General features: G+C 39.3%; 1 protein-coding gene across 1 annotated transcript; it reads right to left on the reverse strand.

Annotated features, from left to right (window-relative positions):
- Positions 1-9445: 9445 nt before the first annotated feature.
- On the reverse strand, positions 9446-11897 carry LOC143601768 (putative histone chaperone ASF1A). The gene is made up of 3 exons (XM_077079079.1): positions 11789-11897; positions 10202-10317; positions 9446-10105 (listed from the first exon to the last, which is right to left on the reverse strand). The coding sequence occupies exons 1-3, from the start codon at positions 11895-11897 to the stop codon at positions 9695-9697; spliced, it is 636 nt and encodes a 211-aa protein (XP_076935194.1). The 3' UTR covers positions 9446-9694.
- Between the last annotated feature and the right edge of the window lie 217 nt (positions 11898-12114).

Here is a 12114-nt window from a genome sequence, read left to right on the forward strand (position 1 = left end):
AGGGTGACATGTGAGAGTTCCTCCAACTTCCTTTTGTTGGTCGGCACTTCTTTAAGAAACTTTAAATATTTTGGCATCTGAGTAATGGCTTCGACAAAGGGATGTTGATGTGGAGTTGTTGGAAAAGTTTTAAAAACTTTCCGTACTGAGCTTCCAATATCTCATGTTCCAGCTGTCCAGGATATAGAATAGGTGGAACATAAGTTTGGACTGGTTCCTTAGGTTGTACGGTGCATGTTGGAATCGGTATCTCCTGCGTCTTTTCAGGGACTTCCTTCTTCATAACTGGTTCTGAAGTTGGTGACGCAACAGTGGTTGCGTCACTTATTAATGTAACAGCGTTGGCTATTACATTAGGTTTGTGATTGTGTTGCCTGGAAGAGTGCTAGGTGGTCTTTCAGAAAATTATCGGGCAATCTGTCTGATTTGAGTTTCTAGATTCTGCAATGATGCTTGTTGGCTTTTTAATCCAACTTCATGCTTTAACAATACTCAGCTAATATCAACGGCTCTTGATTCGGCCTTCTTTTCTGCTTCATTTGTCTTGGTCATGATTTGGATCAACATTTCTTCAATTTTTTAGTAGCTCGGATTCTGATGGCTACTGGAACTTTGTTCTTAAAATTGAGGTTTAGGCTGGAAAAATTGATTCATCGGCCTCTTTTCGAATCCGGGTAGGGTTTGAGTATTACCTCCGTCCTTCCAACTAAAATTTGGGTGGTTTCTCCATCCTGGATTGTAGTTGTTGCTGAAAGCGTTGTTTTTCTGTGCGATGAAATCAACTTCTTCCATGCCCATAATGACTTGTTTGCAGTCACTGGTCTTATGAGTTCCTCCACAGGTGTCACATGTGATCTTGGGTTTTGATAGTTAGGCTTGAAGTTACTCGTTTAGAGAGTACTTCAAGTTGTGTGGTGTAAGGCCCCGTTACCGGTAGCCCTACTTTCGTGTTGGATTTACTCATAAACGCAGTTCTAATATCAGAGTTAATTAAAAACATTCGCGGAATATAAAACTTTAATAAAACATTCCATAACAAAACACATCTTGTCTTAAAACAACATCTTGTCTTTCAAAATAAACAAAACATTAAACTTAAACGTCTTGGGTCTTCCGATGCCAGCCTCTTATTCAGTGCCACGTGTCTCCTCAAGCGAGCTGTCTCATCCTACTCACCTGCGTGCATACTAAAAGTCAGCTACGCTGAGTGAGTTCTAGTTAATCATACATTATACAATACACACAAACTTATATTCTTTCATTCATACTTTCATACTTTCTTTTGTATTAACTTGCTTTCATATCTTACGTCATAAAGAGCATTATGCCCTATATTCCTTGAGTATTATTAGGGCTCGGTACCCCCCTTCCTCGAGTATTATTAGGGCTCGGTACCCTCCTTCCTCGAGTATTATTAGGGCTCGGTACCCTCTTTCCTCGAGTATTATTAGGGCTCGGTACTCTCTTTCCTCGAATATTAGCAGGGTTCGGTTCCCTAGTTCTCGAATATTAGTAGGGTTCGATTCCCTCTTCGTTACCATACAACCATACATCATACCTCGAGTATTATTAGGGCCTGGTAACCTCTTCGTAACCATACAACCATACAAACATCCTTTCCTTCTTTTATTAACTTTATCACATTCATACACATAAGCATACATATCATACTTACCTTATACATAGCGTTACAACCTGACAGTACGTGCAATATCCGAAGATCGTTCACGTACCATCAGGCAATCATTCATACATTTCACATTATTCACATAAGGCATACACTTATCTCTTAGGATAAGCGTCTTAACAAACATATTGAGTATGCACACAGCCTCGAAAACATAACACACAAATGGGGCTAGAAACTCACCTGATTCCTGTTACGCTCTCTGTTAATCGTTATTCCCTTCTTGAGCTGTGCACGGCTAACTGTATAATATTTACATGTATCAATTAACTACTACTACTCACATTGTATTTCTATCTTTATATAACCCACAACGAACGGGGGTCCGGGGGAAACGCCCCTGGCAGTGGGGTCTAGGGGCGGCAGCCCCTAGCAGTCTTAACACATTTTTCATTAGGTTTTTAATTTATTTTCTAATTTCCTAACTCCAGCGAACTTATCATTAAGCGAACTTAACAATAAGCGAACTTAACATTAAGCGAACTTACTGTAGGCGAACTCAGTGTTAAGCGAACTTAACATTAAGCGAACTTACTGTAAGCGAACTTAGTGTTAAGCGAACTTAACATTAAGCGAAGTTAAGCATTGAGCGAACTTATCACCTGGCGAAGTTAAGGCTCGGCGAACTTAGCTTTAGGCGAAGTTATCATTGGCAAACTTATCACCAGGCGAAGTTACAGTTAGGCGAACTTGGCTTTAGGCGAACTTGCTTGCAAGCGAAGTTAAGCTTGCAGGCGAAGTTGAGCTTGCAGGCGAAGTTAAGCTTTGCAGGCGAAGTTATTCAGTTCAGCTACGGGTTTGGTTTTTATCAAGAATTTTGGCGATTTTAATACCCTTGTTATGGTTCGACATCACCCACTAACGTTCCCTAACCGTTTTCGTTCGTATATATATATCTCGTATATACTACAAAGCTTGGACCTTTAAGCTTAAGGACGTTCAATACAAGATCTACGGTTTATCTTAAACGAACCGTACATGTTTATGGGTTTATTAGGTTCGTCCTAGCATTAAGTTCGCTACTTTACGCTTCGTTTAGATCCGATCTATTATCGTTTCAAGTTTCAAGGCTAAACGTTCAATAAAACGTAAACTTTAAAGGTCAAGAACATACCTTTTGTGCTCGTTCGATCTTGGTTAGCTTGTTTGGGAACTCTAGATCTCGTGTAATAAAGATCTAATACCAACTAACGTTTAATCTCTCTCGGATCTTGCTCATTTCTCTCTCTCGGCCGCCGGCCGTATGTGATGGTGTATGTGTGTGTGTTTTGAATGTATAGAGAATAAGATGGAAATGAATTATGGTTTAGGGTTTAAGGGTGCTTTAAGGAGGTATTAATACCCCTTAAGGCTCATGGACCTAAGGCCCATTACCCTTAATCCATCTTAATTAAATCCAAGTCCATGATCTTTTCCATATTAGACGTTAGTTAATATTATTAACGCACGACAATTTAACGCAACTTTCTTTATTTATTAGAATATTTAGGATGTTACATGTGGTGACAATAGTGTTGGAATCGACGTGGTGCATTCCGTTATGTGTTGGTGTGGATCTTGGTGGGTTATAAGCCAAACTCTTATTTGCTACCTTCTCCATGATTTCAAATACTTCGTTAGGTGATTTAGATCCCAGATCTCCACCAGTGACTTGGCCGATGGCCTGTTTGTTTTGACTGGATTGTGCGTCAAAGAAAGTTTATACTTGTAACCATACGCTCAGTCCATGATGTGGGAATATTCTCAGAAGACTTTTGTATCTCTCCCATGCTGCGTGTAACGACTCATCATCATCGGTCCATAATCCGGTAATGCTGGCTCGATATTTGGCAGTTTTATCAGGCGGAAAGTATTTGAGGAGAAACTGTTCAACCATCTGGTCCCAATTGGTGATCGAACCAGAAAAAAAGGGATTCTATCCATTCTAAGGCTTGACCCCTTATAGAGAAAGGAAAGATTTTGAGTTTGATTTGATCTTCTGAACAGTTTTAATTTTAAAGGTCCGCAGATTCGTAAGAATCGAGATATATGAGAAAGAGGGTCTTCGTCAAGGAGACCATGAAATTGAATTGAATTTTTCACCATATGAATGGAGCTTGATTTGATTTCGAAATGTTCGGTGATATTGGGGTGGAGCCACTCCATTGTCGTAGCCTTCGAGGGTTGGCTTGGCATATTGGCTCATGTTTGGTTCATTGTTTTGTGCTTCCATCATTTCTTCGGTTTGATTTTCTCCTGATGTGGTGGCGTATATTGACTCGTCTTTGATTGTTTCAGCGGTTTCTGCAATCTGTTTAAGTGTTCGTCGACGAAAAATTCGTTCCGGTTCAGAAATTGGGAAAACAAGCTCAGGTTCGAATGTAGAGGACATACATGGGATTAAATAAAATTTAAACTATTTAAAACTAAATTAAAAGTTAGTGAAAGTTAAACTAAAGGTTAGGCTAGGCTATTTTAAAACCATATTAAAGTATAAGTTAATTCCTTCTGAGACACGACTATGTTCCCATTTGTCCAGTATTTTGTCTTTTCTTGCAGATTTTTGTCTTTTCTTGCATAAGAAAGCATGGGGGCGTGTTCAGGGAGGTAGGGGGCTTGTTTCCTTGTTTTCTTGGGTTTTCTTTCATTTTTCTTTGGCTTTTGGTTTGTTTCTTTGTTTGAGGCTTGGGTTTACATAAAAAATACATTTTAACATGATAAGTAGCCATTTGAGCTATATTATTTGATGGAAGTTGCGGTTTATAGAGGTAATTTGATGCTAAAAAGATTCATAATTTTATATACATCAAGCATTGTTTGAAATCCAGGGAAGGCAATTGGGATTGTCAGTAGTTGCAACTTCAACACTAACCTTTTGCTGTGGACACGGAATTGTTCCGTAAACATAACTGAAAAGGTTATGTGATGTTAAGAAAGATTCGATCATGGATCTCCAGTAACCGTAGTTGGTAGTCTTGAGAGTAAATGCGAATTTGTGTGAGTTGTGGGTGGCTTTTTCTTGGTTTGAGAAAGTAAGGATGGCTGCCATTGAAGAAAAGAAGAAAAAAAACTGGCCATAGGTAGAGGCAGGCTGTAGAGGGTAGGCGGCAAAAGGTTGATTAGGGTTAGAGAGAAAGTAGGAGCTGATTTGGCTCTGGTACCAAATTAGATCGATAAGGATAATTGATATTGTTATTAAAAAAATAATGAATAGATTACATCCAGATATATAGAGTAACTAAAAACATTTAGCTACCCTCTACAATATAACAATTAATAATAATAAACCAAAATAGCCTAGCCGACATAGTCTAATAGCCATCGTATAGGGGCATAACACCCCGTGGACTATCCTTTCGGAGTCGCTGCCATCGCGGAAGTTGTTAATTCTTGTAATGGAATTGTATGTGTGACCATGAGAGCGTGAGAGGCGTGGCATTCATCTATGGAACCCTTCCATCAGGCGCACACAAACTTTACGCGATGGTCTTCCTCCCCACGGTGTTTGTTTGGCACACGGGTTTGGTTTCGACCCAATCATGGACGATTACAAGGTTTTGTGGACGTTAATAGCGGGTACATTTTCTTTACACCATGAAGACGCACGCATGGCGTGAGATTGCTTCCCCTACCATTCCATGTTCCGTTTATTATTACGTGAACTCGTCTCGTGTCTTTTCGATGAAACGTTGCATTGGGTCGTCGGGGGTGATCTTTGTTATTATTATAATGGCACTTTTGAGGCCCGTATACTACACGAGTAGTTCGTGAAAATAAAATATTTAATAAATAATCAGTATACAAATAACAATAAACCCGTTAAACACTATTAATACAGTTGTTGTACAATAGTCTTTAGAACAATTTTAAAGTAAATGATAATTATAAATATCAGATGTTTGAAAATAATATGAAGTAAATATAAGATTAACAAATTTTGAAGTATAAATTTTAAGAATGGTAAGTATTATATTATTATTATAAATTTACTAAAAAAGATGAGGTTTAATATAAGAGTGACAAGTGACAAAACTTGTAGCCTTTTATTAGAGAGTATGGATTCGATTTGAGCTTTGAGGTTTTTTCCATGATGGTTTTGCCCGAACCAAGTTGGGAAGTGAAGTGAGTGCGGCGACCGTCATCAAAAACCTCTAGCTGTCATCTGTTCAAGTAACATATGAACTTCAAGAATCATTTACGATTTTAAAAATATCATAATATGTCTAGCTGCCTTTGACACTTTTGGTTTCTTAGTTTCGGATGCCGTGGACCTTTTGAATAGGGTTCAGAAAGTTGTGCATAGTAACGTATCGGCCCATAAGAATCGAAACTTTGTTTTTAGTAGGATTGGTTTGCTATCCAAAAGGGGTTGCGGCGCAGCTTGTTGCCCGCTTACATGCCACTTCATTGTAAATCATTTGAATGTTTCTATGATATTCTAAAATGAATCCCACATAATATGTTACTTTGCATAGATAAGTATATTCCTAGCTAGGCTTAATCTGCCAACCTATGATGACTCCTTTAATCTTCTGCAAACCATAAAATGAAAGATTACCTCGGGATACATATCGATTTATCCTTATCCTAGGGAACGACCGGTGTTATGCCGTTTAACTCGTTAAACACAACATTGATCATGGAATCATGTGTAGTCATAAAGTCTCACTCCCAGGCATTATACGACACGTGACGCCCAGTCAGAGTTATGGTTTTCTACAAAAATAGAGTGTAGTCATAAAGCCTCCATAAAGCCATGACTTTATTTTTTTATTAATTTTTTTTGCATTCCATGCGCGTTATGTACATAACTTTGAACATATAACTTTTCCCATAACTTTGAGGGGGGCGGTGTAAGGGAGAGTTATAGGCCATAACTTTACTCATAACTCTCCCACTACACATGGTCATAAGACCATTTGTAGTCATAAAGCTCCACTACCAGAGTTTATGCGTCACGTGGCGCCCAGTCAGAGTTATGGTTTTGTACAAAAACAGGCTATAGTCATAACTCTCCACTACCAGGGATTATGCGCCACGTGGCGCCCAGTCATTATTAATTTTATTTGTTTTTTAAAATACTAAATCATTTAAATAAATTAACATAAAATTAAAAATGACATTAAACTTCCAAATAAAAAATACATTAAACTAGATTAAAAAAAATACATCAAATTAAAAATAAAAAAACATAAATAATACTAATAAAACTAAAACTCATTTATATTTTTCTAAAATTTTCGCTCGTCGAGTGGCTTTTAGAGATTGGACCATCGAGTCGTCTTCGGGTAGCTCGTTTGATAAAATCTCGATGTCTTTGTCCATCTCATTCCTTCGAAGTAGGTCGACGACGTCCAAATTTACTTGAAGTCGTTGGGTTCCAAGTTGGTGTAAATCTTGGAGTCGAGAGTTCATTAATTGGAATTGGCTTTCCAATTCGGGATTCGAACCCGTTGCCGACGACGAACCGGCCCCTTTCCCCTTTCCTTTGCCTTTGGTTCTTCTACCCCCGGCCGAGGCATGTCGGTAGTATTCACGGGGTCATTATCACTTAAGTTGAAGTTTCGAGCGTCGGAACGGGGCGTGTCTGGATCAACCGAAGACGATGTTTTAGACTTTTTTTACTCGGGCCACCGTCGGCTTCGGCTTCGGCATCCAACACCAAGCCCCATTTTGGGTGAAACCTCAATAGGTCTTTCCAAATGCCAAAGTAGTTGAAGGTCCCGCCGACCTTATGTTGAAACTCAACCAACGCGTTTTCCATGACTTCCGCGTCCGAGACACCGCTACTCCTAGTTCGATTCATCCGAGAGAAAACCGTATGGAAAGCCGAGCATTTGTTGTTTATGTCGCCCCATTTCGACAGTAACGAATCTTTTTCTTGACGCGAGTCCCCGCCAAGGTTGTGAAACCTCTCTATAATTTTGTGCCAAAATACCCCCGTTTTTTGATAGTTCGCTAAAAAAATAAAAACATTACAAGTTTAATGTTTGTTATAAGAAATTTAAAAAAATATATATGCATTTTAAAAACCTACCGCATTTGGCATCTTCCGATATCTGGCACCAAGCACTAGCACATAGTACGCACTCGTCGATACTCCACGCTATCACCGTCTTTTTAACCCGATGTTCGCCGGCGGGCTTCTTTGCGTGTTTTTTCGAACGTCCGCGTTGGCTCGAACCGCCTACGGTCTCCGAGACAGGTTGTGTCTCCGGCACGAACTCGACCTCGGGTTGGGTCTCCGGGGCGGGTTGGGAACCCGAACCGGCAAAAATGTTCGCCGTCGGGTTTTGGAAACCGGGCACCGCGTTTGGCATAGAGTTTTGTAGATATTGAAAGTAGGCGGCCATTTGCGGGTCAAACATTTGCGGGACGGGTACGGTTGGCGTCGAGGCGGTAGATTGGTTCGGTTGTGGATTTTGGTTGCCTTGACGGGCATATTGGCCGAAACCGAGAATATTTTGGTTGTTGTTTGGAAACATGATGGTAGAAATATTAGTGTAAAAGATATAAATATTTGTGTAAATTGGTATAGATTGGAAGGAATGTGTATAAAAATATGAGTTTGGTTTGTTTATATAGTATAAATATAATTAATATAATTTTTTTTTTAAAAAAAGCCCAACGGCTCCAAACCCACCCAACGGCTACTTTTTTGATTTGTGTGCCCTTATTCCGCGTTTTGTATACAACGTAGCTCAAAAAAATTGCATAACGCAGGGGGGCGGTGTACCCCCGCGTTTTCCTCCTTGACGCAACACACAACGCACCCATTACGGGTGGTCTAAAGCATTAATACATAATGCCATTAGCTTTGAACCCCCAACAATCATACAAAAACTTAAATATAAAGCAGTAATACATAAGGCCAAAATGATGGGAGTAAGCCCTTAAGGTAACTAATTCGCATAAATTATGTTTATAAATCGTAATGCGCACATAAACGTTACCATATAAATAAACCAAAGCGTTTGAGGATACCATAATAATTAATACACACCATATGTTATTTTATTAATTTAGGTCTCTACTAATACCCGTCCACATGATGAGTTATCGAAAAGTTCTGTTTGTTGGAGACCTTTAGTTATTAGATCCGATAGCACTATTATAGTGTTAATGTATGCTATGCAAATGCTACTTTCATCTTACTCGTTCACTTACGATAATGAACAAGTTGTTTGCATCAAGACATGTGTAGCACCACAATTGTGTTAAGTGATGAAAGTATTATTTTTTTGGAACTATTTAGTTATTTATTTTGTCACCAGTATAGGCCGAGATAAAAGTAGAGTTCGTGTAATGGAATTGTATGTGTTTATGACCATGAAAGGCGTGACATTCATCTATAGAACGCTTCAGCGCAAACAAACGATTACAAGATTTGGTTCAACTCAATCATGGACGATTACAAGATTTTGTGTACACCATGAAGGCGCACACTTGGCATGATATTGCTTCCCCTACCATTCGGTTTTCCATTTTTTATGTGAACTCGTCTCCGTGTCTTTTGGATGGAGCATTGCATTGGGTCGTCGGAGGTTTCTTCCACGATGGCTTTGCCCAAACTAAGTTGGGAAGTGAGTGCAGTGACTGTCATCAAAGGTTGTCTAGCTGTCAGCAATTGGATGAGGAGAGGATACAATGGCACTGGTGCTTCTTGGTCCCAGTTTATAATCCTACTGAGACAGGAGTGCCATGGAGACTCATGCACATGAATCGTTCTTCCACAGTATTTGGCATGATAATGGGCATCATCGAAAGCCTTGGCACGTGGACTCCGTGTGATGCTTGAACTATTACTTATTCCTACCAATTTGTGTACCCAGTGAATGATAAAAAAATTGTTCATTTTGTAGAATACATTAGTAACAGAAGCTGTATTTATACCACAATACTGTAGATTTAAAACTTAAAAACATATAACTTCATCATAATACCAATGAACCATCTTGTTCTTAAAAAGAAACAAGACATCCAATTGAAATAAATTTCACCATAGAATGTTTGATTAAATCAAAATCTTCAAGCAGACACCATAGCAGGCAAATGATCAGACACAGAAGCAGGTGCTTGTTCTTCATCATCATTTTTTATTTCACTTTTAGCGGAAACATTCACTTGTTCATCCAACAAAGTCTCAGATTCTTGTTCAGTTGCAACTTCAGGTGAATGATCGGGCTGGTCGATATTCTCCGGGTGAAAATTAATGGGAAACTTTGTGACTCTCGGTTTGTCAGCCAAAATATTTCTTTGAATTTTATCGATCAAAACCTTCTGTGGCGGTTCTTCTCTCAACTGTTCATCTTCATAATCGTTGTTTACATAATAACCGACTCGAACAAATTCTTGTCCCAAATAAGAGCATGTCAAAAGCAGGACAGTAACACCAATTATATCCTCTTCACGAATCTTTAACGCATCTGGAGGGTCTGCCTAAAAGATTATAGCATGTGGATTTGAATTAATTGTATGATTAACAAGACAATAAGTATGATCAAGAACTGGAAAGTATGAAACTTTAGAAGTTACCTCAAAGACGAACCAATAGTTGCCAACATTAATGGGACCAACTAGCACACTTTCAAGAACTTGGTCATATGTTTCATCTTCAGCAGATCCCACATAAGTCAGTTTCCATTCTAAATCTATACGATACGACCAAGAATAACCACATCAGAAAGAAGGTGATTTGAGATTCATTTCAGACACATGATTTCCAATATTTGATTATGTAAATTAACCTCTCAGAATCAAGCTATTTGCTATGTAACTTGCCATATATTTTTTTATTGTATTTGTTTTTAGCATTTTTATTGGTTGAATACTTGAATCTATAAGAAAACATCCCTAATGGATTATTGGCAGGTAAATGGGCAATAAGCTGCACCGCAACCCCAACCCTACTAAAAACAAAGTTTTGGTTCTTAGGGGCCGTTTACAGCAAGCTAGTATGTCAAATCTAGAAGTGTAACAGGTAATATGTGAAATCATATGAAATACAGTTTAACCCAAAACAAACACTGACTGAAATTAATATAGTTTAACCCAAAATAATTTAGCAAAAATATACCGGAATCAATTAATTATTAAGTAACAAAAAAATTAATAATTTTCCCAAAAGCCCAATTAGCAAAAACCGAACCTAAATTACTTTGTAACTTTAGGGGGTGTTTGGTAGAGGGATTTGATTGGGAAGAAATGGAATTAGAAATATTTCTTTTGTTTGTTTTCCACTTTTCATTTCTATTTCTCTTTCTATTTCTCTAAACTATTTCTCTAAAACTAGAGAATTCCATTTCTCTTTAAAACAAAGAGAAATCCATTTCTCAGCAGCTTCCTCATAGCATGTCACCACCTCGTCTCCGGCCACCACCCCGTCTCCGGCCACCACCTCGTCTCCAAGTCTGCAACCGCCACCCCGTCTCCGCCGTTCGCAGTGGTGAACACAGAGATGGTAACCGGTTGATTGTGGTCGCAGGTGGGTGACAGTGGTGGTGGAAATCGGCGGTGGTTGCAGGTGGCTTCTGATTATCATCATCATCATCGCCACCACAACCACCACCACAAAATCTCCAAAGAGGCAGTGATGACAGATCTGAGCCTCCTTTTTCTATATCTTATGTTCCAAAAATTTGAATCTTTTTAATTTCTTGTGTACTGTGGTTGACGAAGGGGGTTTGGTGGCGGCAGCCGGTGGTGGTGGGCTGTGGTTGAAGAAAGGGCTATGGTGGTGGTGCTGGTGGTGTGGGGCTGTGGTGGTGGGGCTGGTGGTGATGGTGGTGGTGTGGTGGTGGTGCTGGTGGTGGTGGGGCTGTGGTGGTGGGGCTGCGGTGGTGAGTGGTGTCAGGTTGGGTGGAGGTGGGGTTGGGTATGGTAGAGTTCTCTGTTTATTTTCTCGTGTACCAAACAAGAGAAATGATTCTCATTCTCCATACCAATTCTCTTTCTCTACAATTCCATTTCCATTTCTATTTTCTCTCCATTTCCATTCTCTGTACCAAACACCCCCTTAGGGCTTTTCACAACTCTGAATCTAAAACTACAACAACAAACTCATCGAAAAGCACAACCAATCATCTATCTATCAAATTAATAAAGAAAGAAGGCGAAAGTTACCGTCTTTAAGGGGAAGCAAGCACTCGTACGAGATTTCGAGCTGGAATGGACTGAGAAAGAGAGCTGGGTTGTTTAACACGGTCACATTCGTTAGATTCACGGCACTCATGATCCTGATCTTCAAAACTATACACTACACAATTGACGAAGAATAATTAATCTATCTCTGCTGGCGGCTGATTGAATTCAAGAAACGGGTGGGTGAGTCATTTATAAAAAGGTTTGGAATTTTGGCGGGAACATATTTGGTCGTCCCGCGAACACACAAAAACATTTCGGCCGTGTTACATGGGTCGGGTTATATTTTATATGCCAATTGAAAGAAA

Source organism: Bidens hawaiensis, unplaced genomic scaffold (genome assembly GCF_021521415.1).
Source record: "Bidens hawaiensis isolate Kalapana, Puna unplaced genomic scaffold, B.hawaiensis_p1.1 tig00057070_1, whole genome shotgun sequence".
Lineage (NCBI taxonomy): Eukaryota > Viridiplantae > Streptophyta > Magnoliopsida > Asterales > Asteraceae > Bidens > Bidens hawaiensis.